A 15,184-nucleotide genomic window follows, 5' to 3' on the forward strand; every position below is an offset into this window, starting at 1 on the left:
TTGACTATTTGACAGACAAACAAGACGGATGAAGACTGCAAATTATAATAAACTTTTTCTGTTAATGTCTGGCATTTAGTGGCAAAACATTTGAATATTAAAACAGTATGTCAAACAACATATATTTCCATGACTGCCATGTTTCTGTGAGATCAAGCATAATTTATGTTTTGAACAACCTAGAACAAAGCAGTAAGAAATGATAACATTTAGCCTCTCATCCTGACCTTTACATCACAAAAACAAGGCTGTCATGCAAATATGGTTTATCATTGGCTCATTAGTCAATAATAAAATGGTCATAAGTAGCAGGCTTTACAAGCACCAATGTAGATTTTACATAAACAAGAACACAGACTTTAGACCTTGTTAGGGGGGGACTAGCCGTATTTAAAAAAATTTAGATAAGATGGTGCAAACTGACTGAAAGTATCAGCTAATCCTGCCAGGATTCTGCTACTCTGATCTTAAATTGATAAGGACTAAACCTTTCCAAATCCCAAAGATTCTTTAGTGGCCTGAAAAAGCATCCGATGTAATTTGTCTTCCTGCGTGATTCCTCTGGGAAGGAACAAGCACATCATGCAAGTTGAGGCGTAGGGCAAACGTAGCTGGCCTGACTCCTGTTCAAAGAAGTCGATGCAGGGCTTATTTGGAAACCCAAGGGCAAGGACTTAATCTGCACCAGTGATGAATATCAGAAGGTCTTCGAATCTGAGTTCAGTCAATTTGTCTGCCAGGGAAAATAAATAAATTAAATAAATTACCATTCATGTCTACATCAATTGTCTAACGTGAAAAGATGAGGACTGCAAATATTCCACCCCAGCTACTTAGCTACCTAGCTACCTCAGCTAAAAAATGTATAGTTTGTAAACATGACTCTCTGGACCACATTTTTCTATACTGAAATTACATCCCACAATTACCCTTTCATTATTTGACCTGTGTCACAGTACATTTTAAATGGACTTTGTAGGCGATAATTACATTTTATAGTGTTGTTAAAGGAATAAAATGTACCTTCAATTAGAGGTGGGCGATATGGGAAAAATATCATATCACGATTTTTTTTTGGGCAAAATCACAATCAGGATTTTAAAACGATTTTTTTCATACTGATCTTATATGTAAATAAGTAAGTGACTGACCAGTTCAACCAAACTTATTTCCCTGTATTATGTTTTTAAACGCACAAAAACTGTGCTGACAAGTTTAATCTATTTGAAAAACATCTTTGTAGGAGGTCTGGAGGTCTCTCACCCAGAACATCTTTAGCAACAGAAACGTCTTTCCTTTTGTTTGATCAATATTTACAATTTGAAGGTTTTCTGCACCACTTTGAAATTATGATTTAGTTATGTGTCCTCTTTTTATGTTCATCAGGAACATTTTCACGCAGTGATGCATTCATTTAAAAACATGTAGACTTCAAGTTCTTGTGTTTCTGTTCTATTTTATCCCTGCATAGTTCCTACAGCTGGAGCTTCATACAGGCTCTGCAGCCTTTGCTGTTTTTTATGACATCATTGGACTAACTTTAGTTTTGTTTATATACAGTATAATCAAACATAATACAGAATGTGTTCAATCTGTGACACATGATCAAAGTAAGTTTTACTGAAAGAAGAGTTTAATTCATAGAGAGGGCGGGACATCGTTGATTGACAGACAGACAGTCACCATGGTTACTCACTCTCACCTGGCTGCTGCACACATCGTGTAACGTCGTTTGGTGTAATCCCTATAGGTTCCGTTATCACAACAGGTGAGCTTCGGGTTGAGAGGCTTGATAGTATCTTTTAAAAACCGAGAGAGAGCAGAAAACACAGACAGCAACATTTTAAACACTGGGGTTATATCTCCCATCACTGTCTGTCTGAGCTCCGCTCTTGCTGACTCTCAGCTGACTGTTAACGTCTCTCTGGCTCGTTAAACGGTTTCTTGTGTTGCTATCTGAGATGTAAACTTAACTGCGCAAACTATACAGATAAGTTAACTGTTGCTCACGCCGTGTCGGTTTGGAAAAATATCAGAACAGTTGCATATAACCGGGATGGAGTTATTTTTGCGGACTTTACTTTTAAGTTTCGTTTTCACCGCGGCGGAGCAGAAGGGGAGGGGGAGTCACGTCTGTGTTGGAGCATAAACTGCAACATGATAAAATAAACATATAAGCCCGGTTCTATGATCTCCCTGCTTTGGCAGATCGTCAGCACGTTAAAATCCTTCACGATCTAATATCGTTATATCGCCCACCACTACCTTCAATCATGTTCAGAACCAGCTCCCAGCAGTAGATGGTGTCTTCCTCTTCGTCACGTTGGTTGGTTCCTCTACTGCTGTAACTGAAAGTGAAGATGGCCTTGAATGCTGCCTTTGTCAAAGGCTCCTGCATGTTGGTGAATAATGGTATGAAGGCAATCCAGTTCCCCTTTACCAGGTCCCACAGCTACCCAAAAGTGTTCATTCCTTCTGTAAACTGGAGTACCATTCTGGCCGTTCCATAAATCAACAGAGATAACATGAATAAAACCATTCAGAAGTTTTCTTTGCTAAGAAAGACCTGGCCAGCCTTTCCTTCGAAAATGCCAAGAGAGGTCTGAACCTCTATCATCAAGGGTCTAGAATAGAGCAGCAGCAAAGACAAATCAAACGATCTATATAACAATGCAATTACTTGAAAACATGCACACATTTTGAGGAAAATATTTAGAAAATATTGAGGGTACACAGACCTGAAAAACTCTCGCTGTGGTCCCCCCATATCATCTGCATCTTCTCCTACAAATTCAATCTGTGGTGACTCGGTCCAACAGAAAGTGACTCTGGAGACTGCTTCAATGGCACTCTCCAGAAGCTGATACAACAAGTGGATATGACGCCCCCAGAAAGGTGATCCTCTCGAAAAGCGCTCAGAATTATGGCAAGATCCACTTCCTCCTGAAGAATAATAAATGTATAAAGTATACAATACAAATGACTGGCAAAAGAGGTTGGTCACTAAATAGGACTGATCTCAGAATATCTTGAAAAACAGCAATATACAATTATTTTTATTGTGAGTACGTGAAATGGCTAGTTATTCAAAATTATTGAAAATTACACCTATCGGTTTTTGTTAGGAAAAAAAAAAACTTACTGACGTAGGCATGTCACTTTCAAAAGGAACTACAATAATATCGTCCTCTACCCCTTCCTCTGAATCATCAATGACAAAGTCATTGATAGAAGTACTAAAACGGCAGACAGATTTATTTGTAAGTGTCAATATAACTTTAAGGCATTTCAAAAAATAATTTAAAACTCTTCTGAACCCAAACATTTTTGGTATAGTTTTGGGGATAATCTGGTGTATTCAGATATTATTATTAGTAAAATCTATGTAAAGTTGGGTATTATGAGTGTAAATTAATGTAAAGCCAGGTGTCACACATGGCTCCTGTTTTTATTAAGGTAAAAAATACCTATTAGGTGGTTCCACATGTGCCCTTCTGTAAAAGACCTGTAAAGTAAAAATATTGTGTGGAATGTTCCCGTTAAAGTCAATATATTCGAAAAATTTAATAGAACACATTAAATGGTAAACAATGAGAAAAATTTACTTTTGTCATGTAAAAGTTTACCTCTGGGGTACCAGAATTAAGCCACTGTGCAGGATCCAAACTTGCCTCCTATTGATAGAAAAGAGTTACAATGTATATCTAACTGCATTTTACTGAGGTTAGCTTTAAAAAATTATAACGATTATTTTTTAATACAGTTCTAAATCATTAAAATTAGTCTACTGTTTACTTTAGTCTGAATAATCAGAATTAGATACAAAATGTACTCTTTTTTGCAGCAACTTACAAGTGATGGGTTCGAGTCTGTCCTTGGTGAGCTTCCATCAATGTCAAGAGTTGAAGAGAGTGATATGGCATTAAGGGGAGGGGACTCTGTACTTACATGACAATTACTGTTAGATGTGAATGCTGGCGTGTTCATAGGAACCGTAGGAGCAGGGGGTGTAACCTGGGGGGCAGAAGGTGAGGCTTGAGGTCTGAGGGCCAGTGATGAAGGGGATTGGGATGAAAATACATCAATGGCTGCAGGGGCAGTGGTTGAGGCTGCAGGTCTGATGGCTGTCAATGCAGCAGTTGGTGTGGCCATCAGTTGTGTGGATGCAAAAGTAGCTAGAGACTGTGAAGCTGTCTCAGGTCCAGCTGGTGGAGATGTTTCTGGTGGGCTATGAGCCCTTTCAGGTATGGGGATCTAAATGGAAAATAAATGTTTGATAATTCTCATCAGTATCTTTACAGAGAAGCCCTCTAAATCAAAGTGGCAGGCCCCCCTTAAAGTGATGTATGATCGAATTACAATCCAGTTCATTAGAAAGTTGAGTGACACCTTAATATATATGGTTTACACCCCAGATTAAAAAGATAACGGTAATGTCAAAGTAAAATTAACATAGACTACATTATTGCAAAAAAAAAAATAGTTATAGGTTATCCAGAGGCGGAATTGTTTTCATGATCACAGAAAAATGTCATCAGAGAAACACTGTAGTAACGGTGCAGTTACCATTGAAAAATGCAAAGCACAGAGAGGCTATTTGTTTTGCAGCGAAGTTTAGGCAGAATTTAACCCTTAGCTTTTGATTTATAATTAGACTGTGTCACAGTTTGTCAGACGCATTCCTACTGAGAATTAGGTCCGGATTTTTCCAATAGTTTCTGTTAGCTACACTTAGGACAGCCATAGCTAGCCTTCTGCTCAGACTTGACTATGAAATGAAAAAAAAAAAAGGGATCTGTTTAAAAGCCCCTTGCAATTCAGTATTGACACTGAAAATGGACATACTGAAATAAACTAATCAAACCGAACGCTACCATTTGGTGCTAATGATAATTTAAGAGGGCTTACACATGCTACTCACCTGTCATCGGACCTGCTCTTCTTCGTCTCCGGAAAGCATTTCTGGTGGCACTCAAAATGTTGCTTTCACTCATTTGCATTGCCAGTTCTTGTCTTGCAACATCCAGCGCATTCCACACACGATTAACAACATTATTAAAACCACTTTCTGTGGCAGCTTCTTCTGAAGTCTGGCTCATGACACCGATAGCTTCAATTAGCAGTTGATGTCTGCCGCCCCCTTCTGGTTATAGTTGACCGTGAAAAAACCATAAAAAGCACAAAGAATCCCACTGCAGCTGTAGTCTACTTCTGAATGTGCAATTATGTGTCTGTCTTAGATGTTGTTGAAAAAGATTAATGCTTCAGTTGTAGGCTGTGTCTGGGTTTAAGAAAATGTTAGTTCGATTACAGTGAAAACTTAATATTTTATTTCATGCATTCTGTTATAATTATATAGTTGTTTTTATTATTATGATTACAATAGTTTTCCTTACAATTCTGCTATGATAACAATTATAATTACATTTTGGAAACAATATTATTTAAAAAGGAGAATGGTTGAATATCTATATTCCAACCATTAGAATAGGCCTACAATTGAAAATAAATGTATTTTAAATAAAATATAATATAATATAAAAGAAGACATTGTCTGACTTTTATTTTGCTTTTTAAAATCACGTTATGATCTGGTTGGTTTATTTCCAGTTTACATAAAAACATGCTGTCATTTGAAAGAACACAAAAGAAATTGATCCCATAGTTAAAAAAAGAAAGAAAAAAAACAGTATAAATATTTGCATATATTTCAGTGACATGTCATTGCTTTATTTACCACAAAAACTGCAATCATTAATAATCATTAGTGATTTCTATAACAAATAAAACAAAGTTTAAAAAACAAAGATTGGACTAGAGATCAATACTTCTCTGTAACATAAATAAAAATGTAATATCAGATTTGGTTTTGACCATGGGTCATAAAATTCTACCAAAGGGCATTCAATGCGTTACCATTTTGTGATAATATAGCATGAAACAAATGAACAAACCTTCAGAAATTAGTGCTGATTTAACTCAAGGTACTATTCAGAGCTGGCCCTTTAAGGCTGGCAAAATCACAGGTTTACTAGTAGTACTAGTAAAAGAAAAATGCACACTAGTGTCACTACTTTGGTCTTTAAGGCCTTACTAGTAAACTAGTGAGGCTTTAAATGTGTACTAGTTAACTAGAACGAGTCAAAAGGTCCACTAGTTTATCAGTTAGACAATGTGTAACCTTGCTAGTTAACTAGTGAGCCCAAACACAGTTAACTAGTTAATACATAAGAGCAAAATGTCAACTAGTTGTACTAGTAGGGGTCTTTTTGGCAGTACTAGTTAACTAGTTAGAGAAATTGTCGGTCACAAGTTAACTAGTAGTCAACAGATCAGACTACTAGTTGACATCTGTGTTCCACTAGTTAACTAGTAAAAGGTTTTAACTGTTCAGCATGTAAACTTGTCAAATGTTATCATTCAACTAGTTTACTAGTCGAAAGCAAATGTCCACTAGTATGCTGTTTTGTCTGCAACTAGTTTACTAGTGCCACACAAAGTCTTCAACTAGTTTACTAGTGAGGCCAAAAAGACACCAGCTAGTTTAACTAGTGGACAAAAGGCACTTACTAGTTTACTCGTAAACTGTATCGTAAACTAGTAAAGTTAAAACCACCCTCAGTAGTGTGACTAGTTGACATTTTAGCTACTACATGTTAACTAGTAAACGTTTCCAAGCCTCACTAGTTAACTAGTAGGTTTAAAATTATTCCAACTAGTGTTACTAGTTGACACATTTTATCTTAATAGTGACCTAGAAATGTAAAATACATCTTCACTAGTGTTACTATTTACCATTATGAGATTAACTAGCATTTGTGTCTAACTAGTTAACTAGTAAGATGAAAACAGATACCGACTAGTAAGCTAGTTCTAATCCTGCAATCCAACTAGTTGACTAGTGTGCAATATGTAAATGCAGTGGGTGGGATTATAACCAAATCCTGGGTCCTGATTTGATGTTATTTTTGTTCTTGATTTTTAGAGCCTATCATAAGCCTCAATCCACACTTATCCCCCACCTTCTCGTTATCATTTTGTGCAACAACTGTTACTAGTGACATTTTAGATCTAGCTAGTTTACTAGTAAAATATTTAAGTCTCACCAGTTAACTAGTACAACTTGTAAAAATGATACTAGTGCAACTAGTGGAAATTTGTTCTCTTACTAGTTAACTAGTGAACATTTAGAGCCGCCCTAGTTAACTAGTAAGACTAATAAAGCATTCTCTAGTATAACTAGTGGACCTTTCTGCTCTTACTAGTTAACTTGTAAAAGCTTTTTATCCTAACACGTTAGCTAGTATGGTCCATATATGTGCCTTTCTAGCTTTCTAGTAGATATTTTGGCTCTTACTAGTTAACTAGTAAACATGTTTAGGCTCACTAGTTAACTAGTTGACACACAATTTTTTGTACTTGTTAACTAGTAGATATTTTGCAGCTTACTAGTTAACATGGAGGAATTTTTGCTGTCTACTAGTTTACTAGTAAGTCTTTCAACGTTCTACTTGTAAACTAGTGCGGCCAAAGACCTCACTAGTACAGGAAACTGAGCTTTGATATCAAGGATATCTATTAAATGTACAATCGGCTTTCCATTGTGGAGTAATCATACAAACCTCATGAATTCAGTGTTCAGTTCTGTCATCTTCATACACCCTGAATGAACAACCAGTATGCCTTTACAAACACCTGAGCAGAGACTTTTAGCCTACATAGCTGGGTCACTGACGTGATGTTCATTTTTTTGTGTCCATGAGATTAAGTTAGATTTTAAAGGCTTAAAATGTAAAAAATAAATGCACAGATGACATGCTTTCATTCTTTTTTTTGAGGACCTAGTCTAAAATTTATATTTATTATACATTTTTAGATTTTTATTTTTTTTAAAGATTTTTTTTGGGGCTTTTTGTGCCTTTATTGTAGGGATAGGATAGTGGATAGAGTCGGAAATCAGGGAACGAAGTCATTTAAGGATACCTTTCCGATAGAAAAGGACATCTGTCATTAAAAGTAACGCATGAACACCAATTCCTTCAAGTGGTTGTGTCGGCATGTCGGCTTGTCCCCACCCCCCCAACGCTGTAAACCTAGGGGAAACACTGAAAGCTGACTGTTTAGTCTTCTGGGAAAGTTGTGGACCTAATCGGACGAACATCTGGTGAAGGGAGGGTCGAACTTCTAACCCCGCCGATGACCTGGTTCTTGCTACCCTTCGGTGTACAAGGTTGAGTTGTGAATGCCAATGTGGTAGGGTGGTAAGTATAAGTGTTGTGAAAACATGGCTAATTTATATACTGTAAACAGAGCCTGGGTCTGTTGAAGGTGGCAATGCTGATTTGGTTGCAGGAGCAACTAGGGCCGTAGGCTAGGATAGCCAAATTATCAATAGGGCATAGGGGCATAATTGGGGCAGGGGTTTCTTCACTAATCTCTTATCCTTTCATTAGGGCACAAGTACCTTGAGTTTAGTCCAAATACTGAAGAAATGAATTCCCCTTGAAGATTTTGGTCAGATGTTGTAATTTACTTAAGATATAAATTCATTAAGGATGCACCAATCCAATCCTGATATTGGATGTCAGTCCCACCTTGACTAAGACAGCTAGAACAGGTATCAGTAAGAATTTGCCGATCTATGAGATCCACCCAAAAGGCCGATCTATTCACTTCAGTTTTATGCTATTCTGTGTTTAAGGCAAAGAATGCTACATTACTGTCATCAGCGTACTGGTATTCTGTGCACTTTGGTAGGTGGAGCAAACGTAAAATGGAGGAAGCTAACAACAATTTCATCAAGAAACAATGGCCTTTGACTGTAGAAGCAGCATGGTCAGTTGGTGTAACTGGTTTGCGTCAATTGGTGTAACCAGTATTTCTCATAAAAATATAATAAAATACAGGAAAATTAAAGTGGAATAAAAGCAGTCCTCTATTGCAGTGAAATAACATGTTTGTTTTTTTAACAATTTTTACATAATTTGTCAAAAATTAATTAGAAAACAGAGGTGTTTTCAGCTTTGTGCCCCACTCAGTATTGAAAAAGGGCATAACTTATACATTCAGGGATAATCCTAATAACATCTATTTTCTTGTGCTATTTTAAAATTAAGTAATTACAATTATGAGTACACTTACACGTAGCAAAGGGAAATGTCATTTTCACACTTACTTGTCGAGTAAGCACCAGAAGAAAAGGGTCCCCAAACACAGGAGAGCAGTCACCAGGTAGAAGAATGACTCAAGTCCCCTCATAACTCTCTCTCTTTCGGCTTACGTCACCTGCTAGCCTCCTTCACCTCCTGTCTCAAACTCAATCGTTATCTGCTCTCTGTCAGCCTCACTTTCACTTCGTTTCAGGTTTCCCTCTCCAGTTCTTTACTGCGGCCAAGCCAGCCGCTCCTCGCTTTTACATGGTGAAGTGAGCCGCCCCTAAATTTGAAGTGCCCACGTATTCTGATCTTTATGGTAAATGCTCCGGACTGCAGAGCGAGCAGGAGTAACAGACAGAGAGAGCGATTTTGCCCCGTTATTAATCTCCTTTTCCAGGCAAAAGTGATAAATGCCGAAGTCTTACCATAAAACTGGCTATGAGATACACGTGTATGAAACGGGAGCAAACAAAATACTGTGAAGGGAATAGCTCCGGAGGTCGGTGAAATTAGTTTGAGAATAATACTGCGAGTCTGCGGTAACTTCCGTTTTTCAAACGGCCCACCCGCAATGTGAAGAAACCAGGTAGGCTAAAAAGAGGTGAAAAAGAAATTTTCACTTCAATTTGCATGACCCTTTTTTATCTGTCAATTGATGTGTGAACAGGACACAAACTGTCACTGCACATGAGACACTTTAACAAGTCAGACAAGTTCAGATAGCAGACAAAAATAGTTTTGTTTACTTGTGCAAATATGAAACTGCACATGCTTTTGGCACATAATCATCTTCACATTGTCATAAAATATCAGCACCCTGAAAAGATACTGCAAGAAACTGTGGCTTATGAAGAAATAAACACACTGACTTGGAGGAAGTTGGATCTTATTTGCATTGACAAATCACATAACACTATCTCTGACTGTGAGAGACACTCAGCATCTGTGTAATGGATGTGGTCAGGGGAGTGAAGAAAACCAGACTTTGACTGTTTTCCAGCTTTTAATTCCTGCAGAAGACAAAAGAACATTCAATGTGCCTTCTGGACATTTGTTTTCTGCACCTCTGCTCCCTCAGCAATGCAAAACGGCACTGTGTGAGCTCAAAACAAATTTATATTACATAGAAATATATTACAATCATCAGTTCAATATTTTAACTATATGTAAATATTTATAACCAAGAGCTGCTACAATTGGCTGAAAAACTTCGGTTTTAAAGTGTATATTAACAATAAATCTCATTAAAAAAACATGAGAAACAGTATACCAAATGGTAAAACAGTGACACCTAGTGGACAAAATAAACGACAACATGCGGCTGTAAAACAAAACAGAAAGTATGAAAATACAAGGAAAAACATACCTGCAGAAGACAAAAGAACATTCAATGTGCCTTCTGGACATTTGTTTGTTTTTACATACAACTCAGCAATGCAAAACGGCACTGTGAGGGACAGATGGAAGGAGCTACGGTAACCCAGGAAGTGCCAAAAAGGTAATTCTCAAAGGAAACATAAATTTGATGAAATAACAGTAAATATACATAACTCGTTAAGATAAAATTCACAAATACTTAACAGAAATAAATTATAAATGAAATCTCAAGAATAAATTGTAAACTGTACTCAAAAATAAAGTGCATTTTAACTCTGTTACATCTGCACGCCGTGAAGTTCACACAGACGTTTCTTATGACCAGTTTATTGATAGATTATAGATCACTCTCTTCTCTGCTTAACTTAGTTACATTAAAAAAGATTACTGATTGAATTTTCTGTTTCAAATAATCTCTCCAGCTCTGTACACAAAGTGTCTCTCATCCTCTGTGCGTAATGGCACACACTCTCCCTCTCGACCGACTGTATGAGCTCTCTCTCCCATTCAGAGATTGTTTTGTAGTTATTAAAAGAATAATCAACTACAACGCTAAAATTGAATGAAAATCAGGGCAACAACTAGTTTGGAGCTTGTACCAGCGTTAAAGATTCACCCCGCCACCCATCGTACTGCGTGTTCTGCCTACTCGCTGTATACTGTAAATATTATGTTCCCCTGCCTGGGAGCTGGAGTCTGACCTCACTTTCCTGCGCCGTCCACTTTGCAATTTCGTTTTCGAGTTGGTCTGAATTATGATCACTTTTTAGCACGGCAAGTTTGAAAAGGAAAAGCCAAAGACCTTTTTGTTTTCATTTGAATGATGTCATACAATATGCATACACAGAGAGTAAAAGTATAATGCAAACTGGATGACTGAATATTCATTTTAAATATAGGTCAAATAAAGCTCCTATAATCTGAAAATTTAAACGTGTTTCTGTTACTGTATTTTCATTTTAAAATTAGATTTTTCATTTGGATTATGATACAAATTTAGCGGGGCATTTTTAGAAAATGATAAAGCAAATGTAATTTTCTTCCTCATTTTAATTTAGTCAAAGAATGTGCATTTTTGAAGTTGAAAACTAAAATTCAAATTAGATAAATGAATCATCATTTTATTTTTGAGTCAAATAATACACTCATATTCTAAAAATTAAAAAGCATTTCTGTTAATGCATTTGAATTTTCAAATTAGCTTTATCATTTGAATTCTGATCACTAATCGCTTCCATATTACTGACACTACATTAAGGTAACTTAATATGATTGAGTTCAACTAACTTAACACAAATTATCATTATTAATGTGGTAGATTTGTGTTAATGCAACACCGTTGTTGTACTGGTTAAATCACAAAGTTAAATAAATACAATTTAAGTTGCTTAATTTCACTTTACTTAATTAGCCTTTATTATACTCTGGAAACATTAGTGGGGCTATTACAAATAACACATGTGTATAACTGCCTATGTGTATACATACACATTCACAGAAACTGAAAATGTGCTTATGAAATAAAAATAAAGAGTATTGATGTATAATGTTACTCTTAACCACACCTGATTAAATCCGCACATGTTGAACCATCTAAATTTTAAAGATAACTGCCAAAAGCTGTACTGTGATATAGGCAGCACTGCTGAGGTAAAAATGAAATGTAACTCCTCAAGCAACCCATCAATTGCATCAATCACTACTTCAACTTTAAAGTCTTTAACTGTGCAAAGTGGGTGCCTCCTGCTCTTGTGTGATTTGTATGTACCAAATATATTAGTTTGAAACGTACAATTCTGAAACACACAAGTTACTGTTTCATAACGCTTCAGATGGTTGTTGATGTGAGAAAAGTACTCTCTACTAGATGGTATTTCACTTCCAGGGCACAAAAGCATGTAAAAACTCCTAGTTCCGCACTTCTGGTATGTAACACATCAACATGACATCGACTCAGATGAGTTTTAAGAGCACTCCATGTATTGAATGAGCATGGACATTCATAGTATGTGCATGGATATGAGTGTCTCTGACCATAATGACCATGCTTAAATCTGAGTGTCCAATAAGATTTACTGCAGGCCATCTTACTTTGAACTCCACCTTCATTAAATTCAACTCCATCACTTATAGAGTGTCAAATAACACAATTACAGATCAACAGACAAAATGTCTTCAAACTTAACAGTTGTGTCCAGCATCAGTCCACTGTCCAAAAGCACTCAGTTTTTCCCCTGAGTAAGAATCAACAGAAATCCAAGTCCAGTTCTTATCCACAGTCTTGATGGCAATTTACTCATGCAGTTTGTTTTTGAGTGCATCTTTTATTGAGTCCATTTTGACTTTTGTGATGATCTGCTGGTTTGGTAACCTCAACATCATTAACAAAAACAGGCTGGGAAATATTGTTAAACTTTGCCGAAAGATAGTTGGAGTTGACTTGAATGATCTTGGCCATGTTTTTCAAGTAAGAGCCACTCGAAAGGCGAAGGCCATCTTGGAAGACCCTCAGCACCCCCTGCATGCAGAGTTTAGACTTCTGCCCACAGAGCGGAGGTTCACTTATGTTAGAAGGTCAAAATCAAACAGATACCTGAGGTCGTTTGTTCCATCAGCTGTTGGGTTTTTAAATAAGCTGTAGGTATTGTTGCCTGTACACTTTTACTATGGACTGTTGGTCCTTTGTCGCTTAACTCACTAACACCCATCATGGTGATATCCATGGTAGTTATGTTTTATGTATGTATTTATGTAAAATTTGCTGTTTTATGGATGTATTGACTACCTCTGTTGCAAGCCAAATTGCCCCTCGGGGACAATAAAGATTTTCAAATTCAAATTCAAATTCAAATTCAAATTGGCTTCTTCACCTGGTTTGTGTCCTTTTAACCAGGGACTGAACTTTTGTGAGACACTCCACTTCAGGGCCATGAACTCGAGACGATAAGCTGGATACTTCGGTCTTGCTGGAAACTTGCTGAGAGCATTGCTAGCGAAGACGATGGAGTGTGCTTTGTTCCTCCCCGGCAGGCAATTGCACAGCAACCTACCCATCTAGAGATGCATCCACGGACAGGATGAAAGGTCTTGAAAAGTCCAGATGATCCAAAACCGCACTGTTGATAAGCTCACTCTTGAGCCTGGTAAACGCTTCCTCGCATGCAGGGGTCCAATCTGTAGCAGTCAACTTTCTGAACATGCTAGGACCTTTACCAGACCGTCCTTTTCTCTTCTGGCCAGCTGAACAGAGTGAACAGAGGCTTGGTGATGGCTGAGCACCCGGGAATGAAGCTTTGATAAAAAAAAATTAAAAACATGCCCAAAAAAGTTTTAAACTTCCTCACAGAGGGAGTGCAACTGTCCTCCTCCATTGGGGCTTCTCTTGGCATTTTGGAGATCACATCCACTTTAGCAGGATCCAACGCAACACCGCTCTGATCAATGACATGTCCAAGGAACTTGACAGACTTCAGATGACATTTCTTGGGGCTGAGCTTGAAGTTGCTGTTGCACCTGCAGCCGGTTAAGGGCCTCCTCTTCAGTTGGAGCACAAACAAGAAGGTCGCCCAAATAGCAAAGCAGACTGCTGAAGTTGAGGTCTCCAAAGATGTTCAACATCATGCGTATGAACGAAGCCGGACTGTTGCAGAGCCCTCGTGGCATCCTGTTGTACTTGATAGGTGTTGTGAAGGCGGTGTTCTTTTTATCTTCTTCGCACATGGGGATGTTGTAAAACCCAGAGGTTAGGTCCATAGTGCTGAAGAAGGCATTGCCACCAAGTGCTGCCAGACAGTCCGCTTGGTGAGGGAGCGGGTGGGCATCCTTCTGGGTTTGTGTTCAGCCACCTGAAGTCTGCACAAATCCTAAACCCGCCATCTTTCTTCCAAACCATGACGAGAGGAGATGCATATTTGCATTAAAATGAGACTGATGGAGGCAGTATACAGAATACAGAATACTCTGTACGTATTTTATCATAAGGTTCTGCACTTAAGCCTTGGTAAAATGTGAATGCACAACTTATTTTTTGTTGTAAATACTTTAATGGTTTTATCTATACTTTCACCTAAGTACATTTTTTGAATACTGCTGATTGAGGGTGCATACTTTTCAAAGCTGTCTTCACCCAACTTTCCTGCTTGAGAAGAATTTCTCAACGAGATCTCAAATGACTCAATCAGGCTGTTGCTGCTTAGTGACTCCTGACTACATGTTAATACCACCATCTGCTGGACATTGTGGTTCATTACAACACATAACTGAATCGTCTCCTTAATATACAGTTTGTGATTGCTTTTGGGGCCCAAGACATGCACATCAGCATTCAGAAAGAGAAGGCTTTTAGTGTGCGAATATCAGAATATCACCCAAATCATCCCCTACACAGTTTTGGCAGACCGCCGTTAAACTTGAGTTTGGTTCTGCTCAAGGTTTCTGCTTATGAAGGAAGTTTTTACCCACCACTGTAACTTTGCTAACTTTTGCTCAGTGCTCAGATCATGATGGATTCATGTTGTAAATATTGTAACAAAGAGTAAGATCTAGTAAGGTGTAGTAAGGAGAAGGGTATTTTAATGATCGATAAAGTGAATATATAGATATATATAATATTTTAAATGAAGATAGCAGTCAACCTTAAAGGACAATTCAAG

At 37.5% G+C, this 15,184-nt stretch overlaps 1 protein-coding gene across 1 annotated transcript in view; it reads right to left on the reverse strand.

The window, feature by feature from the left end:
• LOC109983851 (alpha-2,8-sialyltransferase 8F-like) overlaps nucleotides 1-15,048 on the reverse strand; it is a 32,978-nt gene extending 17,930 nt beyond the window's left edge. Inside the window, exon 1 of the mRNA XM_020633765.3 lies at nucleotides 9,176-15,048. Coding sequence (XP_020489421.1) covers nucleotides 9,176-9,258 — 83 coding nt within the window. The 5' untranslated portion in view covers nucleotides 9,259-15,048. The remainder of the gene's footprint in view (nucleotides 1-9,175) is intronic.
• Between the last annotated feature and the right edge of the window lie 136 nt (nucleotides 15,049-15,184).

The sequence above is a fragment of the Labrus bergylta genome, chromosome 6 (assembly GCF_963930695.1).
Source record: "Labrus bergylta chromosome 6, fLabBer1.1, whole genome shotgun sequence".
Lineage (NCBI taxonomy): Eukaryota > Metazoa > Chordata > Actinopteri > Labriformes > Labridae > Labrus > Labrus bergylta.